Genomic DNA, 23,761 nt, shown 5'->3' with positions numbered 1-23,761 from the left:
CGGATATCCCAGACAAAGTTAACCTCCAAAAAGTTGTTCATGCTGTTTTTGTCCCTGTGAAATAATATTGATAGTGAGAATTTTATGTTTTTCCGTGCAATTTAGTTAATTTTCATTGATGCTTCGCCAAAGAAAACGTGTAGATATTGTTAAGAGCTTAGATGCATTCCCTCAGATTCGTGAGAAGTACACAAAAACCACCAAGATTGGAGGAACACGTAAGCAAAGCACGTCTGCTTTGCTGAATTTTTATTAATTTGTTACATTTTTTCCATCCAGTTTCTATTATAAGTCGCACGGTAATCCTGTATTTAATTTGGAAGGAGATTAACTACTACCTGGAGAGTAAGCTTATTTTTAGATTCACTCCAGATGCCGATTTAGACACAAAACTCCAGATAAACATCGATCTTACAGGTGAGCAAAACGTTCCCGGAACGTGAAAAGGTGTTTTAAAAATTTTTCCAAAAACAAAATTGTAAATATTATTTAGTTGCAACACCTTGTGCACGGATTGGAGCCGATATTCTCGACACCACGCATCAGAATGTCTTCTCATTTGGGAGTCTTGAGGAAGAGGATACGTGGTGGGAATTGGATGGGAATCAGCTAACGCATTTTCAGTACATGAAACATCTCAATTCCTACCTGAGGGAGGAGTATCACTCTGTTGCTCATATTCTGTACAAGAGCGACTCCAGGAACTACGCGACGATGCCTGAGAGAATGGTAAAGCCGGACAGACCCTTCGATGCTTGCCGAATTCATGGGACTCTCACAACCAACAAGGTCTCGGGAAATTTTCACATAACAGCTGGAAAGAGTATCCACTTTCCACGTGGACACATTCATCTGAGTTCAATCTTTGATGATACGCCCCTCAACATGTCACATCGTATCAACCGGCTGAGCTTTGGGCCCATGATGCCCGGAATTGTGCATCCACTTGAAGGAGACGAAAAGATCATCGAAGACAGTAAGCATGTGAAAAGTTTTTATTAAAAAAAAGTTTTAAATATGGGATATATTTTCAGGCACAACAATGGCACAATATTTCCTGGAAGTTGTCCCTACGGATATCTACAATTTTCTTAGCGTCACAAAAACATTCCAGTACTCGGTGAAGGAAAACTCACGCCCAATAAGTGAGTATTTTTTCAATAAAATTAATTAGGGAAGCGGGAGAATATGGCTAGAAAAAAATCTTATCATCAATCCTTAATTAATTTTTTTTAATAAATTTTGCTGCTTTTTATCAATTGTTTTATGTTGCATTGGGACTAATGAAACACAATATACAAAAGAAAATTCATAAAAATGGTGTAGGGGAGACCGGGGAAGATTAGGCACCGAATGCGATTTTCAATATATACAAAAAATGTTTGTACGAGGCCGATAAATATTTCAATGAATAGGAAGGGAAATATATATTATATTTAGAATAAAGAGTGGTTTGTTCAATATTCCTTCGCAGGCAAACTATAAGATACCACTGTCTAATACTATACGTGGCTAATTCTGCCTCTGTCTCCCCCAATAATTAAAAAAAAAATAAAGAATCTCATGTCTTCGGCACAGCTTTTAGCTCGGTATAATTTCATGAAATCAAAATTCACGTCTTTTTTCTCAAAAGATCTGCATAAGTCTATCTCATTTTTTCGGTCTCAAAATTGGACAAAACTAAATTTAATTTAGAGTGATGATCAAAAGAAGAAGAGTGCAAAAGAATAGATAGACGTCTGCAAAGCTTTTATAAAAGGAGAGGGATGTTAATTTCGATTTATGAAATTTTTCTGATCTAAAAGTTGTGCCGGGGCCATCAGTTAAAAATTTTAAATAGTGACAATCGGGGGCCCGAATTTGACGATTTTATTGTGTTGATTCACTAAGAGAAATCCGAAAAAGTTAAAATAACATTCCGGAAAATTTTACCCTGCAGTATTGATCCGAAATCGGTGTAAATATTACCCTTTTTAGGTGTATTGGGGGTTAAAATTACCCTTTTTCATGTTAATTTTACCCTTAAAAAGGTGTAAAATTAACATTATAAAATGTTGATATATTTTTACGCCTAAAAAGTGTTAAAGTTATGAGGAAATAAAGTTAATCGCACCCTCTTTTTTTCTCAGTGTTATGGCTCCAGCGGTCGAAATTCAGGAAATCAAAATTAGCGTCCCCTTCCTTTTTCATAAGATTTGTATAAGTTTATCCCACTCTTTCGGACTCAAAATTGGATTGAACTAAATTTAATTTGGTGTGATATTCAAAAGAAGAAGAAGAGTGCGAAAGAGTAGGCTAGTCATATACAAATCTTTAAAAAAAAGAAGGGGATGTGAATTTTGATTTTGTGAAATTTTCCTGATCTAAATAAAAGGTGTTAATAAGTTTAAGTTTTAATAATAAGTTTAAGTTTATTGGTTCATGCCCAGGATACAGAAAGTAACATGTAGGACTATACAATGGTATACAATGGTGTGCCGGAGCCATTAGCAATATTTTTTTGAGAAGTACCTGAAATTAGTTTTTACAACCAAAAAGTGATTGTTTATGATTGCTATTTTATTTATTAAACTTTTAGAAAAAAAAGTATTAGAAAACTATCATTCTTATCTCTACCGCACTTTTAACCTAAATTGGAGACCTGTAATTTGCAGCACTTCTGACCAAAACTATATTCATATAGGTGTCAAAGCCTCGTTATTTTGTGTTATTTTCTAAAATTGGTTACACATTTTGTTTTTATTCTATAAAGAAAATTACCCTGCTGTATGAAAATGAAAGAGAATCTAGCCAAAAAATTTAAATTTCCGCAATGTTCTTCTATTTCAAGAATTTTACATATACCATTTTTCAATTGATTTGTAGATTATTTCGAAATTGCTAAATAGAAATTTCCGTATACAATATGAACTCAGATAAATAGTAAAATACTGATAAATTTACAATTCAATTGGTTGAAATCTTAAACCAATTCTAATTTATCTGGGATATCGAGACCTTCTAAATAAATCCATACCCGATTAAGTTAGTTTAGAAAGACGCTCTCTAGATGTGATTTACTTTTGACCTTGAATATCAGTAATTAGGAATAATTCAAGGGTATTTCCGTGTGCACTGAGTGAGAGAAATCCGAAAAAGTTAAAATAGCATTCCGAAAATGTTAATTTTACCCTGCATTATTGATCCGAAATCTGTGTAAATATTATGATTTTTAGGTGTATTATGGGCTAAAGTTATCCTTTTTCATGTTATTTTACACTTACAAAGGTCTAAAAATTAACATTAAAAAAGGTGTAAAATTAACATTAAAAAATGTTGATATATTTTTACACCTAAAAAGTGTTAAAGTTACGAGGAAAAAAAGTTAATCGCACCCCCTTTTTTCTCAGTGTATGGGTGAAAAGTTAATCTGACAGCCCTTTTTCGAGTTATTACAAAAATACGGTTTTGGCGGAGAAGGTAGAGATGAGTTCAAATTAAGATTATGCTCATAAGGATATGAGTCACGTCTGAATGATTAGAGAGAAAACCTTAGAATTCCTACATGAATACTAATAATTCCTCACCAAATAAAATCCTCTGATCTTATGACACTTGACCACTGATGCACAAGGCGTGTCGAAAACTCTAAAGAAGGATTGAGTCTTTGGTCTTTTAGATGAAAACTCCAAAAATTGGGTTTTCACGTCTAGACATAGATTTTCTCTGACAAAATCATTGAATCTGACTGGAAATTTTTCCGAAGATTATATTTAAAAATATCCTCAAACCTTAAGCTGTTATCTCTAACTGTTTGATCTCTAAGTCTTGCTGAACATCTAACTCTTGCTCGACATCATGCTGCTCGCTCACAGGCAAACAGTATAACGTAATTTTTTCTCAAAATTTTATAATTTCAAAATTGAAGCAAAATATGATAACTTAGGAACTGTAGAATCGAAAAATACATATCAAAATCCAGGGATAATAACCTCGAAAAACTTAGGGAATCTATGTAATGGACCTCTTATCACTGATCCCTCAAGCGTATGATTGCTCGGGATAAATTTTTACTACCAAATTTTACAAAGTAAATATTCTCGAGGAACAGCCTGAGTCTTTTTAGGCCTTTATGTATATGTAGCTATTTTTGTGAAGCTGGAACAATAAAACTTTATATTAAAGCCAGTGATAAAGCGGCTCTATAAGATTTAGCATACTTACCGAAAATTTGAATTTTCAAAAAAAGTATTTGCAGTATTTTTTTAATTGAAAAGATAAATTGGCATTAATACAACATCGATACTGAACTATGTGATTTTTTTTAATTTCTAAATCAATTGAGATTAGGTGAAATTCTGAAATAGAGCCTCTCGGAATGTAGAGGAAAGTACTCTCCCTTCGAACGTTCATGCCTTAGAATAATGTGAATTTTCTTTTAATTTTCCTAAAAGACTTACATATTTCTATTAAATATTAGTTGGCTTATCATCAATTGTTGATAATTCTGTGATAATTTAGTATGTAAATCTCTTATGAAAAACAAAAGAAATTCACATTATTCGAAGGTATGAACGTTCGAAGGGAGAGCACTTTCCCCTATGAGAAATTCTATTTGAAATTTAAGGGGTTACGTGGGTCAAAAAGACTGAAAAATAGCATATTTTCTATACTTTTTTTTAACTAAAAGAAAAATTCGGGGCAATTATCTACCAGATGGACCCCTAATAAAAAAAAAAAATGAAAGAGAAATTAATTAATTCAAGCTATTATGCATATTAAAGTACAACATTTGAACCGTTTGAACTACCTATATTTTATGACATTGTCATTTAAAAATCCTAAAAGTTCAGCCCTTGGAGTCTGAATTACAGAGACGTCTTTGAAAAAGCTTATTTTGCGGTGAAAAGAAATTACTCAGAGTAGATTGAACTAACGTCAAAAACTCATTATATCCTATTAGCAGATGAATTATACCAGTACTTGAACAGTGGATTTTTCAAAAAAAAAATAATAATAATATTCAAATTTTTGGTAAAACTTTATACAAAAATTAATATTTTCTATGTGTTTTACACCACGTTTGTCTTGTAAAATAAATTGTGATCAAAACAACAAAAGTTCCACCGTTCTCGTTCAAGTACGAGTTTAATTCATCAGTTAACAGGAAATTAGTGATTTTTAGATCTCAGATGAAGTTACTCTAATAAGTAATCTTATCCACCGCAAAGTAAGTTTTTTTTTACAAAAAATGTCTTCAAGAAACTGGTCTCAATCTGGCTGATTTTTTTAAAATATGAAATGAAAATTTCAAAAAATGTATATAGTTGATATCAGAGCCACGGTGTCTCATTCATTTTATGTAAAGCAGATCGTTAAAATGTTGTATTTTTACATGCTTAAGAGCTTGAATTACATTTTTTTACGTTGGAAAAAAGTAAAGAAAATATGCAATTTTTTTAGACTGCGTGGCCTACGTAACCCCTTAAGTAAGGGACAAAGTATAGACATTTTCAAGAAAATTTGACGAAATGACAATATTGATTCGAACAAGCGGGAGTTTAAAGCCAGAAAACTCGTAGTGGCTCAATTTATTTACCTTTAAAAATTGGAATAATTTTGATGTTAATAATAGCAACTAATATGCAACAGATGTGGCCCAAATCACTAGCGATCAATTGTCCTATCAGGTTTTTTTTTAAATATTTATACTCACAATTGCAGTACTCTTACTCAATCGGCTCTTTTTCAATCGGGCGAAAAATTTTGTTGAAAATTTTTACGTTTAATTATGAAGCTAATTCGCTAAAATTCGCTGTAGTTCTTCCTATTTTATCGTGATTCTTTATTATTGAGCGCTTTTTGTGGAATTTACAAAGGCTTTGACGCCCAAATCTATCGATAAACCGGATGACATTTTGCCCCAAATGCCCAATTGAGAGAGAGTCTACTGTAGTTCTTGGAATATCATTTTTTTAAATATGGGATCTGAATAGTGAATAAATAATTGGGAATTATATTTAAAAAAGTTTCCTCGTTAATACTAAATACAAAAGAATTATTACAAAACCACAAAAATATATTTGGTTAAAGTTCTTCTTTATACAAAACACCCTCGAACAAATTAGGACACGTTGTGAAAAAATTTAAATTTTCTCAGATTTAAAATTACGCTTCACATGATTTATCTATCTTGGACGATGTCCTATGCTGATGTAATCCCTTGAGGAGGTTGCTGTCGTGAGTAGGTGGCATTTCCCACGAGCCGGAACTCATCTCTTGTCTGTCTGAGAGACATAAACCGTGTTTCCGGTAATTGAAGGTACAGGAATATTGTGATGACTATCATGACACCTCCTGTAGTGAAGACAAAGGCATCCTCGTAGGAACGTGTTGGGATGTTAAGGAAGCTGAGTATCAGTGCAATTTGGACAATATACTCGCAAACGGTGACTACAATCATCGAAAGAACCTTTTTTCGTGACGAGAATGCTTCCGAAAGGAGAACATCCGTGACTGATCCAAGACCAAGTCCTAAAAATATTTCCGATGCTATAATTGCCACGTAGCTTCCTTCGACACCGAGATTGAGAAATCCGTAGACAAGCAGGCTGATTGCTGTACCACCTGCAGAAACAGCTAAGTAGATTCGACGGCCAAAGACGTCAAAGAAAAATAGCGATATTAAGCCGGCCATAAGACGAATTCCAAAGAGCCATGCTGAACTCCAATGTCCCATAAGAATGTTATCGACTGCGAGGAATTTTATCATGTTGAGGCCGTAGTTAAAGGAGAGGACGAATAGAAATTTCACAAGAATCATTAACAAAAGTGGTCTTAAATTTCCATCTTTGAAGATTGACTTTGATGTTCGAATATCTTCGCAAACCATAAGCTTCATCTCGTCAAAATCATTCTTAATCTCCCAGGTCTCTACGGACTCATTCCTTAGCTTTATCATATTTCTGATAGCTTCACTATACCTCTGTCTCTCAATGAGGAATACTACGGACTCGTAGGTGAGGAAAGGAATAAATAGGAAAGCCATAGCGGAATATACTGTACCCAGAATTCCTATAATCATGTTTGGCTCATAGTTAACATTAACATCAGCCTCCTGACCAATTGCCAGCAGAATTGACGTAGTGAACACCGATGCAATAATACAATAGTGCAGAGCTGCGAGAATTATCCCTCGAACTTCTTTAATAGCATTTTCTGAAGCGTGAATTACGGTTGTTATGTAGATGAAACCATGAGATATTCCCGCCAGAATGCGACATAAAATAATAACAATACTCTCATTTGGAAAGCCAATTAGTGGTGCGTTGCTTATCACAGAGACAGCTGCTCCGACATACTAAAAAGAAGCATGAATAAGATATCAGGGTAGAATCTCTTGAGTCTCTACTAGAAAATTAAACACCGATTTGGTAATTATGGGCAAAAACCTCTACAATACTTAAAAAAATCAATAGAGGAAAGCGCCCTAGCTTCGGACGACACATGCTTCGGATAACTTTATTTGTTTTCTATGTCCTTTATTTATTTCACCCATAGCTCTGGAAATTTGAGGGACTGGACTAGCTATTAAATAAAATACAATATTATAACAGGCTAAATTTAATTCAAAACGCATTGAAAAACAATTAATTGTTCGAAGTTTCAGTCGACCGAAAGTAGCGCGCTTTCCCCTACTTTTATTCACATTTATTTTCCCAAGAACTGCCATTCAAGGGAAATGAAGTTTGTAAGGCTTTTCTTTTGGAAAAACGGAAACGCTTTGAACAATATTTTTAAAGGTGGTTGCAAACACTAAGATATTTGAAACAATCCCAATTTAGTTAACATCAATTTAGGCTTTGCGTGGCTTAAAGTTAAGATTTAGGTTTGTGATGGCTTAAATTTTACGTAGGAAAATTATTAGGATCGGAGATTAATCGGTTGTGTAGACCATACTTCCAAGAATAGAAGAGGTAAAGGTGACAACTTTTATTCCGGGACCAATCGCAAAAGCGCTAGAGCATAAGATATATGCGATCGGTGGCAGCCAAAATCCCGAAAGCCAAAATCACGAACGCCAAAATCCCGAAAAGGCCAAAATACCGAAAGCCAAAATCCGGAAAGGGATGAAATTATGTGGAGGAAAATGTTTAGAATAATTTCCCAAGACACAGAAGATTTCCCTTTGCCTCCAGCAAGCGCGGGTGCAATCGTAGGTGTAGCTATGACACTTTTAAGAATTTGGGATTTTGGCTTTCGGGATTTTGGCGTTCGGGATTTTGGCGTTCGGGATTTTGACGTTCGAGATATTGGCTTTCGGGTTTTTGGCTTTCAGGATTTTCACCGGGACCCATATGCGATATATGCTTAAGAGTTGAATTATTTTACAATACTCCTAGAAAACTACAATAACGGTTTATTTTGAGTTATTGTCTCGGTTATTGTTGTCAAAGAACAAATTGTAAAAGAGACTTGATATTTATTTTGTAAAATAAAAATGGAAAATATGAAAAACAGAAAAACATGACAAGCTGATATGTGCAAAATACAAGTAAAAAAACAGGATATAGGGCTATCTTATACGGGCTTCAGACCTAAGGCTTAGTCAAATTGCTTAACTAACTTGTCTAACTAGTCATTAATAAAGGTTTTTTGAGAATAATTTGATGGATTAAATATTGAAAGTAAATGATCCATAAGATTAAGATTTCCAAAAACTGAAAAAATGATTGCTATTTAGGATTTCGAAACTTTCGGGAACTGGGCTAAACCTCTAGTCTGAAGACCACTACGAGCAAGTAAGGCTAATAAAAAATGAAAATTAAATTAAAACAATACATTACTATTTTTTAATTAAGAAAGATTACTTTAATTTTGTAAATTTTATCAAATTGACTAAATTTCACAAAGTATTTTTTATCTTGCTCAAATATTTCTTCTTTTAATTGAAGATTCTTCTTTAACATATTCTGATGGTCGATAAATTTTAAGAATAATACCACAGACCGCCGCCACGAAAAACAAAATCAAAATGTAAAAAGTAAAATATTAAAATGTTCTGCATTTAGGGATTTTTTATGTCAATGTAAAGAGCACAATTTGGGATGCCTTTAATAAACAAAAAATCAAGTTTTTATTTGTGATGATGATGAGAATAGTGCTGTTTCCTAATTTTTAACTGCGTATTTTCAAAATCGATAAATGTTCAAATTTTCTACCTTTTTCGTAAAAAAATTATTTGCGTTTAGTATTTGACTTTGTTCAATCAATAAAATTTAGCAAAAATATTAAACAACTGGAAAGACTTATTTTTTAAGCTCACAACGTAATATCTGGGAGAATGTACCCGAAGCTTACGATTGTTGTTTATTATAATGTTTACTTTTTAATCAGTTCCTTTTTTTAAATACAATCTGTTATGATTAAGAAACAGTTTGCCGCCTTAAGGTTGATCAAGACACTGGCACTGTAACGGGTTTCAGTTTATAGACCTAGAACCCCTAGAGCTTAACTTCTCTAATTTCTTATCAGACAGGTGCTCTCTTTTGGAAAATTTGTACTTCTGTTTATTTATAAAGGAGAATGTTCTATTAGATTTCGAAAAATCACTGCAATTCCTGCAATTGTTTGTATTTTAGAAATTCGCAACCTTAAAAATCAAATTCAAACTTCCAGTTTAAAACTTTTATAGGATCCTTTCTTAGCACGAATTTTCGAGCCATCAGGAGTGGCTTTTTTTCGTGTCTGGTAGATAAAAGCCTAACAATATACCAATTAGGTATATTTGCCTTTGCACTATGTAGCCTAAAAACAAGTAGGGTAAATTAAACTAATTCAAAACCTGCTCCAAATGGAAATTTTTCGCTACTCCAAATGGAAACGTCATTGTTTTCATGATAAATACAGTACTAAATTATTATATTTATATATTTTCTATACCACAGTTTCATTATTTAGTTAATTTTGCTCCAAATAAAGCAAAAATCCATTCATATTCACAAATTTTAATTTGTTAATTTCTCAGAAAAATTAAGCGTACCTTTTCACAATGAGGAAAATCACAATGAGGTGATTGTTGTTTATTCGTTTTGTTTAACATTTATGTCATATTTCTGGCTAATTTTAGTTAAATTAAGTGTTAATCTTTATTGTTAACGGTACGTGAAGTTTTCAAATGAAATAATTACCTATTTCGTGAACAAAAAGGGTTTTTCTGAAGTGTGTGCAAATATAGGAAACCCTGGAAATATGATTTTTTTGGAAAGACTTTTCTACTGTTTTAGATGGGAAAGAAGAAAAGACCAGGATTAAGAACAAATCCTGCACTCAAGAGCAATTCAACAAGGTTTTGGAAGCCTTTCGTAGCGGTTTCACATACACTGTTTGTCTCCAATTAGAAACATTCCCTTGTCTCCATTAGGATTAATTTGTTTCCAATAGAAGCATTTTATACTCGCGTATTTTTTTGTATTTAAGAAGTTTTCAGATTATATCTAAAGAATTTTTACTAAACAGTAACATTCTAGAAAAGTCAAGGAGCAAATTTGTGTAATTCTCTTTAGGAAAATTTGAACTTAATGTGTTGAATATTCTGTCAAAGTTAAAGCGTCTGGAAATGGTTTTGAATTAGGATATTTACCCTATACCCTAAAATTTATTCATAGGGATTTTAGGTTCTATTTTCAAAAATAAATGATTAATATGATCGTGTGATGAGATTTTTTGCCCATAACTTACGACACAGTATCTAAATGGAAATACCCACGTAAATTGTCTTTTTCTCCCACATTGGGAGAATGAAGAGGGAAATAAAACTTCCAATAATTGCACCAATAAACCATGAAGAGAGTGCCAGGATGATTTCTCCGTCGGGAACATTTTCAAACCATATTTGAAGTCTCAAATTTGGACTACCAATACTCCAGCCGATATGAAGGCCACTTACTAGCATTAGAAAAACTCCTACAGGAAGTAAATTTGATTTGATAAAATACCACGTAATAATTACTGACTTATAGGCAGATGATATTCAAGAAGTCTAAAGAAAAACCCACCTCCTGCTACAGAATTACTCTGTGGTTTATTCTTTTGCTGCCTTTCACACCAATTTTCAACACGCCTATGTGCAATATGTTCACTATGGTCATTCTGAGGACTCGAAAAGACTGTCCCCAGGATATGTCCGTCATTTTTTTTCATTGTTTTCTAAGAATAATCCACTTTTTCTTTGTTAACTCTTTCTAAACTTTGAATTTTCACTCAGACACCAAATAATATTAACACGCAGAACAATTAGTGGAATTCCATTCACTGTGACGTCTCTATTCACACTGAATGGGTAGTTCTTGTGGCGAAAAAAAAGTGAGAATGATTAGAGCAATAATAGCAATTTATCTTTTACATAGAGAATAACTGATAAAGACAGGTAATCGCTTTCAAATCTAATACATATTGTTTCTACCACGAATAAGTGGCAGAAAGGGAATAGATATCAAGAGAATAGTCATAATTTTCCATGTGTAGCGCCTTATCATGAGGATTGATAAGGGAATGATGATTTTATATGCACATTACAAAAGTGTGGCAGCACTAATAATAATTTCATATAGACAGACTCTCTCACTCGCTCTCTGGCCATATAGTAGTATTCCAATTAGTGTGACAATCTCACAATGCCAGAGAATTTACAACTCATGCACATCTTCCGTCTAATACACAGATCACGATAAGGGATCACACGGAATTCCTGGACTATACTTCAAGTACGACGTATCAGCCCTCAAAGTGATCGTTCGCTATGATCGTGACAATCTTGCACAGTTTATCGTACGACTGTGCTCCATAATTGCGGGTATTGTTGTAATATCCGGCTTTATAAATTATATTCTTCAGCTTATTTGGGGTTTCTTCCATCCCGATGTGGAGTCAGCGTCCAATGGAAAGGCCCACAGTGTGGAGACTCTCTAGTTCTTCCCATCCAGGAATTTCTCTTTTGTGTGGACATGCGACTAGAGATAAGTATGATTGTAATATTTTAAATATATATTTTTATTGTAAATTTACAACATCAAGAAAATGTTTCTATTTTTGGCAAATTATTTGGTAAAATACTTCCATTGAGTGTTTTATATGTGGAAAAAGGACCACAGGTGGAATGTCTGGCGGAAGAATTGCTTTTACGAGGCGAGAGCATTTCTCCAGATGGGGCCTTGGTAGGGAGATTTATTGAGGGGCAACGTATTTTATTGGATTCGTACCATTTATTCTTTTAAGGAAAATATTTCTGTTGAAAAAAAAAATTCTGCATATTATTTTCTGTCTAAAAATATATGAGAATTCATTGTGTCGTTGATTATCAACAAATTTTTTTTTAAAAAAAAACCTTTTATTGAAGAAAATTTTGATTGACAAGTTACAACTATGTTGTAACTTACAACTATGTATGTAACTGTAACTTACAACTATGTTCGCGACAATCGGTCGACATTGTCGACCGACATCTTGAAAGACAGTCTGCCGAAATGTCGACAGATAAATCCAAAGGGGGAAGTGGGGGACCTGAGGTGGCTTTGAAATTGGTCTTTTTCTCCTTCTTTTAGCTCAACAAACCAATTGCAAAGTTATTTATATCATGATAAGGCTCAATTCCATTTAAAAAAGGAGAAAAAATCCCAATTTCAAGCCTGCTTCAATTCAAAAGTACCCCGCTTCCCCCTAATAAGACTAATAAAAAATATCAGTTTTTACCAAAGGAATTTCAAGTCTTTGGAAATGGAAGAGCTTTTAGCCATCAGCGATGATGACATGAAAATTTCTTGACTGTTAACTATTTTGATCTATAAAAAATCAGCTTCAAAAGGTATAGACTTTTCTGATTTTCTCTGTCCAAATAAATATTTGAATCTTTTATGCCGTGTAACTCCTAAATAAATATCCCTCACAATGCCCCTACAAATTTACACATTTTCTATTTCGCGACTGATTCATAAAATCTAAGCTTGCACAATTATCCTTAAAGGATGAGAGACAGCGTTAAATTCTGTTGAAAAAATTAATTTTTACGTTTCCAGAACGTGATTGAGATACGCAATGTAGCATATTGCTAGTTTTAGTATTTCAATCTTAGATAGTTTTTTGTCTGGTGGAAGAGTTGGTAGCAATTTTCTTAGTTCAGAAAAAGCCACATTGAAGGCTTCAACGCGAATTCTCTCCCTTGTGGCATGTGCTGTTCGGTATTTTTGTGTAGCTCTTCGTCTCCTCCGGCGTTCTTCTCTCGATAGGCCCGCCAGTTCTGATGCCTGAATCCCTGAGGCAGGGTCTGAATTATAAGTTTTTCTTCTTGCTGGAACACTAGTTGTTACGGCATTCATTGCCTCCATTCCCATGGCCACAGCCGCTGTTGTTGTCCGTGCGAGGGCTGCATTCTGTGTGGGAATTATTGCATCGATATCGTACACCATTTGCGTCTGTCTTCCCTGGATTTGTGCCACCTGCAACCCCTTTTGTTCACGCCGTAATTTTATCACAAACACTGTCCATGTAAATACTTGTGGGCTGAATAAATACTGGGAAAAATACACAATGCAGTGCCAATTTGTGGAATTTTTGTCACGTCCCTCAATATGCAGTAAAACTAAATATTTAATATCCCTTGAGAGTTTGGTCGCGGAACGATTTTCCAATCGAGATATAATCTTTCTGAGGACTTTCCTCCGAGGGAGAAAATTCAGGGTTTCTAACTTGCTTCACCAAATCACCGAGAAGTACTGTTGAGGCTCTTGGAAATTTTCGCAGAATCCCTTTTCCTGTGAGTGAAAAATCCATCAAACAGGGTGCGCTGGATGAACAAGTGTAGTACGGAAAGAGATGAACGGATGTTGCATTTTCCAGCATCCCTCCGATTGGTATATTTTGAATCAAAAACCCACCCTCGAGATTTTTCCTCAACCAATGGCGCAATATCATAGAAGTTTCGTTGATAGAACATTCACATATATTGTATTATGTCTGATGATTTTTTTTACTATATCCTTATGAATGGCGTGATTTAAACTAAATGTTTAAAGTTCATACTAAACTTGTGAAAAAAATCAATTAGACATTAATTACACCTATCGAATAATTTTCAATTCAAAACCCTAAATTTTTATCAAATCTAGTACATCTAGTATATGAAATATATTTAAAAAAAGAATATATTATAAGTTCAATATTTAACGCATGTGTTTACCAACACTGTTGAAAAGCGTTTATCACTGTTTATTGGGTTTATTGTGTTTTAGTTACCAGAATTTACGGAGATGTGCATATACATAATTATACATATTTCGAAAAAATATTGAAGTAAAAGCTAAACCTTTAGCACAGGCTTGTACTAAATCTGTTCCTCAAATTTGTAGTTTACGATTACATAAAATATAATATATTTGGCAAAAAATCTCATAATTGAATTTTTATACGAATATTATTTTAAAAAACTGCAGTAAACTTAGACGCGCAGCTGAGCATTTAGTACATGCATGTACTAAAACAATTTGTAATAGGGTAAATTAAGCTAATTCAAAACCTGTTCCAAATGGAATTTTTTCGCTACTCCAAATGGAAACGTCACTGTTTTCATGATAAATACAGTACTAAATTATTATATTTATATATTTTCCATATCACAGTTTCATTATTTAGTTAATTTTGCTCCAAATAAAGCGAAAATCCATTCATATTCACAAATTTTATTTTTGTTAATTTCTCAGAAAAATTAAAAATATACCTTTTCACCATTGAATTTTTCATCGATCGACCACGTTTTCCAATGAAAAACACAATAAAGTGACTGTTGTTTATTTGTTTTGTTTAACATTTATGCCATATTTCTGGCTAATTTTAGTTAAATTAAGTGCTAATCTTTAATGTTAACGGTACGTGAAGTTTTTAAATGAATTAATTACCTATTTCGTGAACAAAAAGGGTTTTTCTGAAGCGTGTGCAAATGCTTCAATAGGAAACCCTGGAAATATGATTTTTTTGGAAAGACTTTTCTATTGTTTTAGATGGGAAAGAAGAAAAGACCAGGAATGAGAACAAATCCTGCACTCAAGAGCAACTCAACAAGGTTTTGGAAGCCTTTCGTCGCGGTTTCACTTACACTGTTTGTCTCCAATTAGAAACTTTCCCTTGTCTCCATTTGGATTAATTTGTTTCCAATAGAAGCATTTTACGCTCGCGTATTTTCCTTGTATTTAAGAAGTTTTCAAATTATATCTAAAGAATTTTCACTAAACAGTAACATTCTAGAAGAGTCAAGGAGCAAATTTATGTAATTCTCTTCAGAAAAAATATGAACTTAATGTGTTGAATCTTCTGTCAAATTTAAAGCGTCTGGAATGACAACAATGAGAAATTCGATTTGAAAAATTTGAAAATTCAAACCAACAGAAAAACATTCTGTAGCGTTGTAAATATTTTCAAATTTAGATTAAAAAATACAACTTCAAGCCAAATAAGACGGGATTTAAAAAACTTCAGACTTCAGATTAAAGAAAAATGAAAAATATTAACTAATTAAAGAAAAGTTTCTTTTACCACAATATTTTATTTATTAACGCATAAATATTTGTTATTTATTTTTATCCATTAACTTACAACAAACACGAACTATGGTTGTCACAAGAATCTTATCTTGTAAAAACCTCGTCAAGCCTTTGTCAGATCTAGGACATTACTTTCTTATGGCGTAAAAGGAAATTGCATTGGAGAGAAACTTGACTCAAAGTAAACTAAAAGAAAACCTTGACAAAATGAATTTGCATTTAAGTTCTTGTCCTCAATATTCTTCTCATGGCAGAATCGACATAACAAATCTTTTGTTGTCAGCCACTCAGAATAAAAAGAGGAACATTTCCTGAAAACGGTAGAATCCTCAAAAAGGGAAGAAGTGGGGAATGGTCGCTATGGCGAATGCTTTTTAATGTGTATTTAGTTTCGATTATTCTATGCGTATTATTTATAGTTATTTTGTCTTTCCCTCAAGCAAATAAGCTCTATTCAGTAGTGAAATTACTTCTGTATCAAAATGTGGGATTTTTACCAGTGAGAAAGACTTTTGGTTTTGAGTTCTTTCTACTTGTTTTTCTTTAGAAAGTATTTATATAGAAATGTCTCGCAATTTTCACAGCAATCAGGTATTGAAAAAAAAACATTTCTTTAATCAAGAATATTCATCTTCATTTTGTAAAAATTGATCATCTTTCTCATATTCACTTACACCAAAAACATCATTCTCATCAAAATTATAGTAATTTCTCTGTAATGGGCGAGGATATGGACGAAATTGATGCATAGATAGTCACAAGTGTAAAATTGTGCAAAGGGGATCGAGTGAAAAAAGCAAAGGGATAGATGGGATAGCTTTAAAGAAATAAAAATCATAGGAGAGTTTGCAGGAAAGGGGTTATCCTGCGTGTAAATAGTAATTATTATAGCGACAAGAGTAATTTTCTCTGGTGATTTTTGTCTGGTTACCACAATCAACCCTTAACATATGCATGTGGTTTTTCCATCGGCACGTGCCTATGGAAATTTCTTCAGAGAAAAATTGAGATGTAAGAGAGATGTTTGTGAATTATTCATCCAAAAGCCATCCCACCAAATGTGATGGGTGTGAGAAAACGAAGCGCGAAAAGAGACAATCAATTTCTGTCATCACCCCCCCAAAATGCTTAAATGGATTTTTAACACAATTAGAATCACGTGCATGTGGGTGGAAATTGTACAAAATTTTCTCTCCCAAGTTTCTATTCTATTAAATCGAATGAGATGATCCGTAAAAGTGGAATTCATTGAGCCAGAGAATGCACCCTTGGTCAGTGAAGTAGAGGAAAATTGATCATCATACGGAAGAACCAAATTCCCACTAGACACGAGCCTAATTATAATTTCCAATTTCTCGGATTACAACTCATCTAATTGACAATCAATAAAAAAGTAACACTTGTTTCATTGTCATCCCTTAATCCAATACGGTATTTAACTGCATTTGCCTCAAAAGATATCTCGCCCTTTTTGCCATAGAAACAAGAGGAAGGAGAGGATAACACCCCTAGTTCCACTCCATCGCAAATATACCAGTCAAATAGGAGTTAAGGGCCAAGAACACGTGGTTGAAATGATTTTCCCATGTCAAATAGAGGGATGGAAACTGTAAACAGAGATTTTCCTTCTGTTTAGGATGCTCAAAAAGGGTTGACAAATCTAGAATTTAAAAAATATACGTGATATATTTATGCGCTAAACTAATATGTGGTAAAAGTAAGGGGTGACTCATTCCCATTTTTACTTATTTTCTTATTTGATTTTATTTCTTCTTATTCACTTATTTTTCTTTAATTTTATTTTTTCTTATTCACAATTTTTATTTACTTATTTAAATAATACCTTTCTGCTTCCTCAAGTTTTGCAAAACGATTTTTAGATCTCTAAATTTCGAGAAGAACTTTTAGATATTTCGACTTTACGAAAAAAAAATCTTCCATTTTTCAAGTTTTAAGAAGCAATTTTTGGATTTTTCGGATTTAACAAGGCAATTTCTATGTTTCTCGAATTTCGCGAAGAAATTTTTGAAATTCGCGAGTTAGGGAAATTAAGCTAATTCAAAACCTGCTCCAAATGGAAATTTTTCGCTACTCCAAATGGAAACGTCACTTTTTTCATGATAAATACAGTACTAAATTATTATATTTATATATTTTCTATACCACAGTTTCATTTTTTAGTTAATTTTGCTCCAAATAAAGCGAAAATCCATTCATATTCACAAATTTTAATTTGTTACCTTCTCAGAAAAATTAAAAGTGTAACTTTTCACCATGGAATTTTTCATCGATCGACCATGTTTTTCAATGAAAAACACAATGAGGTGACTATTGTTTTTCCTTTTTGTTTAATATTTAATGTCACATTTCTGTCTAATTTTAGTTAAATAAAGTGCTAATCTTTAATGTTAACGGTACGTGAAGTTTTCAAATGAATTAGTTACCTATTTCGTGAACAAAAAAAGTTTTTCTGAAGTGTCTGCAAATGCTTCAATGGGAAACCCCGAAAATATGATTTTTCTGGAGAGATGTTTTTATTATTTTAGCTGGGAAAAGAGAAAAGACCAGGAATAAGAACAAATCCTGCATTCAAGAGCAACTCAACAAGTTTGGAAGCCTTTCTTCATAGTTTCACTGACACTGTTTGTCTCCAATTAGAAACTTTCCCTTGTCTCCATTTGGTTTAATTTGTTTCCAATAGAAGCATTTTACGCTCGCGTTTTTTCTTGTATTTAAGAAGTTTTCAAATTATATCTAATGAATTTTCACTAAACAGTAACATTCTAGAAGAGTCAAGGAGCAAATTTATGTAATTCTCTTCAGAAAAAATATGAACTTAATGTGTTGAATTTTCTGTCAAAGTTAAAGCATCTGAAAATTGTTTTGAATTCGGGCATTTACCCTACGCAAAGCAATTTTGGGGTCTCTCTGGTTTAGTGAAACAATTTTTAAATTTCTTGGTTTTTGCAAAGCAATTTTTGAGTTTTTGGAGTTGCGAGAAACATTTTCTTTTGGAGTTTTGCAAAGCAGTTCTTGGCTTTACGAAACAATTTTTAGGTCTCTCGAATTTAGCGAAAACTTTTTTGGATATCTCGACTTTTGCGAAGCATTTTTGATTTTTTTTAGTTTAGTGGTGAAATTTTTGTATTTCGCGAGTTCTTCGCAAAGCTATTTTTGAGGTGGGGGGTCCGTTTTGCAATTTGTAAGAGCGTTCGGCTCTTGGGCGGTGTGACCCCTGGCTCGACTGTCACAGTTGTGAGATCGAGTCCAGCCCGGTGCAAATGATTGAAGCGTCTGAATGGACATTTTTCACGAAACATTGTAAACTGAATAATAAATTTGTAAACTGAACAATGTACAAAATGGCAATAAAATCCCGGTACATCGAAATAAAATAAAATAAATAAATATTTTTGAGGTTCTCAAATTTCTCAAAACAATTGATGAATTTCGCGAATCAATTTTTGGATTTTTCTGGTTCTGTGAAATAATTTTTAGGTCTTTCGTGTTTAGCCAAACATGTTTTTGAGTTTCTCGGGTTTCGTGATAAAAGTTTTGGGTTTCTCAGGTTTTGCAAAATAATTTTTGAGTTTCACGAAATAATTTTTAAGTTACTCAGAATTCGTGACAATATTTTTGGATTTCTTGGGTTATTGACGAGGATTTTTCCATAGTCACCCATTGGGTTAAAAGTTTACAGACTTTTTCTTTGTTATTTTTTTTTTTTTGCATTAACAATACGACAAGGTATCGGATCAGAGATACGATAGTATGAAGAATCTTTTTGGTGCCAAATTGACGAACATATTTTTTCACGAGTTTATCTATTCATTTCCAGAAGTGTTATGGGCCTTTTCGGTCCCATTTCTACGATGTAGCATCAGACCACCTCTGAATCGTTCTATTATTTGAGTTCTTACTGGATCGTTCAATTTTCAAAAACACCTAAAATTCAATTTTTTCTTATACATTTTAGTGTTTTATCTTTTGGATTTATTCAATTCAATTTATTTATGCAAAAAAGTAATTCCAGTATAAATGGGATACAGTGGTGCACTAGAAACTAATACACCCTTTTACAAAATGAATAACATTTTTGCAGTTGTTCACCCCTCAGTAAATGAACAATTTCTCCCAATGCACCCTTACAATGAACAATAATAAAAAAGCGAGTGGATTTGAAGGCATTTAAAAAACAGAGACATATGTAAAGAAAATCCTGCATTACTATGAAAGTGAATCCTTAAAATCCTTTGTTTATTCTTCCAATTGAAATCCTAGGGAGATAAATGTATGACTAAATGGTCCTCCAGATTGTTCCACCTAATCCCATGGCAAAATAGATCTTGAGCAATTAATCATGTCAATCCATTGGTATAGTTTGAGTGTGAATTTAGACCCGTGGCTCTGTGCAATTGGGAGGTGCCAAAGAAAAATGTGGTGCGTCCACATCAACGGAGGGGTTCCACCAGAATTATTGCCAATGATCGTGGCCACCTGCTGAAGCACACACGATCCCGTGACACTCTCATGCGCCAACAATCACTCATCAATCACACATCATCATCCACGGCACAGAATGGCACGTTACACAAGAAAAAGAATAATGGACATTGTCCTAAAATTTCTAGCGCCAAGATTAACAGGACAGACTCGGAGGACAGTAAGAGCGAGAAGAAAAATTGTCTCCCGGAAATTGTAGGTGAATCTCAAACTAGACAGGTGAGAACTCAATCTGGGGGAATTGCGGCAAATTTCGGATATGTTGCATATAACCGCCAAAATTCCTAAGTTTGAAATGCAAAATTTCCAATACAATTTTTTTTACTTTGTTTTCAGGAGTGTTGTTTGGAATTTTAAAAAGTAGTTTAATATTTGTTTTCTCCAAAAATTATTCTTAATTGAATAAAAATTTAGATTTTTCTTTGTATATTATATCGGACACTAAGTTTCGCAAAGTCCCTTGCCCTCTTACAATTGTTCTAATGATGTTTCTACATCATCTCGCCTATAGTTTTTTTTAAAATTTCTTTGGCTTTGTAAATCTTAAAAAAACTGTATGGAATTTTGAGAGAAAAAAACAGGTGTTCGGTATTGCAAGCTGTACGAAATTTGGCACAGTTCTCCTATATTTCAGTGAATTTATTAAAAGAAAATGAATATCAAAGATTGCAATACAGTAGGACCTCGATTGAGCCCTATGATCCCGTGTGACGTGTTTTCTTGTAAAACACAAAAAAAACATTTTGGTGGTGAAGGGGAGGGGTAGAGAGGAAATGAGGGTCATAATAATCTCCAGGTTGACTTATTAGGGGGTCATATGAAAATTTCAAGTAGATATCTCTAACCATTTAGCGCCCATTTTTCAGAACAAGAAGAAAATGAGGAAAATTGGTTTTATTGCTCTTTTTGTAAAGTTTAAAGCCATAGTTATGTCATAACGAAAAGAACAACTATCAATCTTCTTCTTTCATACAATAAAAGTGAAAAAAGAAATCTTTAACACCATGGACACCATTTCCTTATCTTAACGTGGATGGACCTCAATATTATGACATGGATAGTAATTTTCACTTAAGATACTTACTAATTATAAAAACATTCTGTAAAATCATTCCTTATTCTCCAACTTTTGCCCAAACATACGACTTTTTTGGACCAGAGAGGGTGTAAAATTTATGGGTTAATTAAATAAAATATTTTACTATCGTGTTAAATTTATCAGTTATCTAGTAAAAACATAAAATAATACCCCTTTTTATCATAATTTCATATTTTATTTGATTTTTTCGGACTCCGATAGAGTCACCGAATCCAATAGAGTCAACAGGCCTGGAAATAATTAGTTAACTCTATCGAGGTCCCACTGTAATTACATTTTTCGAAGACAAATATGTTCTTAATGAATTGGTTTTTCTGATACAATTATAAAAAAAGCAAAGTAGAATTATATGCTTTGGATTTTTGATAAAATAATAAAAGAAATAAACTGCAAAACCAAGATTAGAATTAAAAAAAAAACATAGGGTGAGTGTGCCAAATTCCGGCCAGCTTGCAATTTCGGCCACATTTTTTGTTCGTCGAATTTCCACGAATTTTCAGTTTTTGCAGACTCTACAGATTATACTATGCAAAAAATAACAAAAAATGTCGCATCGACGAACAAGATGAGTTGAAAAAGACATTGGTAGAATTCCGGAGGGAGAAGGAACTATAATAATGCAGGTGGCCGGAATAGGCCACCAATGCTATTTCTACATTTTTATTCATTTTAAAATGTACTAAAAATGATTTTAGAGAAAATAAAGATGATAAACTGTCTGCAAAGTTCCAGTGAACACTCCTTAAGAAGAAGTAATAAAATAATTCAATTTCTATTAAAAATATTACATTTCAAACTTGAGAGTTTGGCGCTTGCATGCAACTATGCCGAAATTTGGCACACTTACCCTAAAGATTTTCCTCTGTACACTTTATGAAATTGTGGATTATTCCTTTTTATAACAACATTAATTCCATTGAAAATTTAATGAAAATAATACTAGCAAATTTACAAGAAGCTCTTTCATATTCAATTGTTATTCGTCTCATGTGCGGAAACTAAGCACATATATTTTGCAGCTCAAATACTTTTATTTATCCAGCTTTGAAAATTATTTACAGATGTTTAATTGCAAGCGTAATTACTTTTTGTGAATAGAAAACAGAACGATGATAGAGTAAGAATTTCATCAAATAATTTTATGATTTTTATCAATTCGCAGAAATCTGCGGATAAGCTCGCTGGTGAAAATCCAGTTGATCAGCAAACATATAATTCAGCAGAAAAAATAAATCCCGAAATTGGGGAATTATCTAAGTCCACAGAAATAAATAACAATGATGATTGTGGGAGTCAGGGATTGAGTAAGTGTGGGAAAAACTCCATAACTGCTCTTCCCTGCATTATTCAAGTCCAAGAAGTCAATAATTCTAAGGGTGAGGACGACCATTGTATTTTGCGAGAAAGAAAAACAGAAGAAGAATCTCGTGGAAAATCCCCAGAAATGGATGCAACGTACTGTAATTTTCTGATAGCCAGAAAAATGGCCCAAGAAAATCTAGAACATCAACCACTGCCAGATGCTGTGATGGATTGCGCTTACAGGAAACTCCAAGCTAGCGGAGATCTTCATCCAGGTCTAGCACTAGACGTTATTCCTCTAGCTACAGGTAATTTTAAAATATTTCCAAAAAGTATGACTAATTTGATCAGCAAATTGCTGTTTTGTGAGCGTTATCTTATTTACCACGAGAGATTGTCGTAAAAAGTGCTGCAATGTTTTCTTAATTGATTTACAACAGACCCTCAAAGATAGCTATTTGAATTTGGCAATTTTTGCAATTTTATGCTTACAAATTTCCAAATTTCCGCACTTTATCAATTTCTTCATTTGAGCTTTTATTAATTTTTGTTTTGTTCAACACAATCTCTTATCGGAGTATTTGTCACGGATTTTCGAAATCTGGTCCAATGCAATAACAATATGACTAAAAATAGAATTAATTACGATATGATATGCAGGAATTTCCTAAAAAAAATACAAATGCAGAAACTGTTTTCTTGGGTAGGAGTTGGTGTAAAGAGCTACAAAGCTGGACCTACACAATGCACTAAAATGCGAGTCTATCGGCCTAAAACTTGTGGAGTTACTCCACAGCCCTTGGACAAGGCAGCACTTGGCTATCGACCTCATTCCTCTGTAACCATCAAGGATAAAATGGGTCCAATGGATCTGGCCATTTGTTGGGATTATCGCCCGAGTGATCCTCGAGATGAACCTCCACGACCAACGCATATTGATGGTTCAAACGGATCTGTAGCTCCAGCTGTGTTCACTCTTGTTAAAACTCCTCGCGATAATACTCCTCTAGCTACTGGGCGCTCAGGTGGAGTCTTTTCCAGTACAATGAGAGAAGAAGGTTTCTTCGACAAGGACGTTTTGAAGCAAAAGACGGAAATGAAGAATGCTAGTATTCTGGGTGAGAAATTAGCCATAAATAAATTTGTATCTTTTCTTTCGAAGTCTCATAATTTCCATGAAGTTACGTTCGACTTTTTCAACCCAAAAATTATTTTAGGCCACGCCCCTTTTACCATTTACGCCCAAACAATTTTGAAATTAAATTAAATTAGTAAATGGAGAGTTTAA

The 23,761-nt window shown here is 33.4% G+C and overlaps 4 protein-coding genes across 4 annotated transcripts in view; 2 read left to right on the top strand and 2 right to left on the bottom strand.

The window, feature by feature from the left end:
• Positions 1-33: 33 nt before the first annotated feature.
• Positions 34-12,058, top strand: LOC129802162 (endoplasmic reticulum-Golgi intermediate compartment protein 2). Its single transcript, XM_055847775.1, has 5 exons — positions 34-218; positions 280-417; positions 494-976; positions 1,035-1,145; positions 11,702-12,058. Exons 1-5 carry the CDS (start codon positions 119-121, stop codon positions 11,947-11,949), a joined length of 1,080 nt encoding a protein of 359 aa, XP_055703750.1. The 5' UTR covers positions 34-118; the 3' UTR covers positions 11,950-12,058.
• LOC129802147 (uncharacterized) lies at positions 6,038-11,511 on the bottom strand. Its single transcript, XM_055847748.1, has 3 exons — positions 11,037-11,511; positions 10,748-10,944; positions 6,038-7,339 (listed from the first exon to the last, which is right to left on the bottom strand). Exons 1-3 carry the CDS (start codon positions 11,179-11,181, stop codon positions 6,185-6,187), a joined length of 1,497 nt encoding a protein of 498 aa, XP_055703723.1. The 5' UTR covers positions 11,182-11,511; the 3' UTR covers positions 6,038-6,184.
• On the bottom strand, positions 12,052-13,737 carry LOC129802166 (helix-loop-helix protein 1). The gene has a single exon (XM_055847787.1). The coding sequence runs from the start codon at positions 13,440-13,442 to the stop codon at positions 13,041-13,043; it is 402 nt and encodes a 133-aa protein (XP_055703762.1). The 5' UTR covers positions 13,443-13,737; the 3' UTR covers positions 12,052-13,040.
• A 7,872-nt stretch (positions 13,738-21,609) lies between these two features.
• Positions 21,610-23,761, top strand: part of LOC129802079 (uncharacterized) — a 30,848-nt gene continuing 28,696 nt past the window's right edge. Inside the window, exons 1-2 of the mRNA XM_055847644.1 lie at positions 21,610-22,781; positions 23,181-23,591. Of these exons, the coding sequence (XP_055703619.1) occupies positions 22,313-22,781; positions 23,181-23,591 (880 nt within the window). The 5' untranslated portion in view covers positions 21,610-22,312. The remainder of the gene's footprint in view (positions 22,782-23,180; positions 23,592-23,761) is intronic.

This window comes from Phlebotomus papatasi, chromosome 1, assembly GCF_024763615.1.
Source record: "Phlebotomus papatasi isolate M1 chromosome 1, Ppap_2.1, whole genome shotgun sequence".
Classification (NCBI taxonomy): Eukaryota; Metazoa; Arthropoda; class Insecta; order Diptera; family Psychodidae; genus Phlebotomus; species Phlebotomus papatasi.
Note: the sequence above shows the minus strand (reverse complement) of the source record. Positions and strands in the feature narration are given on the sequence as shown.

Excerpts from the sequence above, each read along its gene's own strand:
- LOC129802166 (XM_055847787.1), bottom strand. The coding sequence starts at position 13,442 with ATGGTGTACGATATCGATGCAATAATTCCCACACAGAATGCAGCCCTC.
- LOC129802162 (XM_055847775.1), top strand. The coding sequence starts at position 119 with ATGCTTCGCCAAAGAAAACGTGTAGATATTGTTAAGAGCTTAGATGCA. Across the intron at positions 418-493 it reads GATAAACATCGATCTTACAG|TTGCAACACCTTGTGCACGG; the intron begins GTGAGCAAAACG and ends AATATTATTTAG. Across the intron at positions 977-1,034 it reads CGAAAAGATCATCGAAGACA|GCACAACAATGGCACAATAT; the intron begins GTAAGCATGTGA and ends ATATATTTTCAG.
- LOC129802147 (XM_055847748.1), bottom strand. The coding sequence starts at position 11,181 with ATGAAAAAAAATGACGGACATATCCTGGGGACAGTCTTTTCGAGTCCT. Across the intron at positions 10,945-11,036 it reads GAGTAATTCTGTAGCAGGAG|GAGTTTTTCTAATGCTAGTA; the intron begins GTGGGTTTTTCT and ends TACTTCCTGTAG. Across the intron at positions 7,340-10,747 it reads GGGAGAAAAAGACAATTTAC|TATGTCGGAGCAGCTGTCTC; the intron begins GTGGGTATTTCC and ends GCTTCTTTTTAG.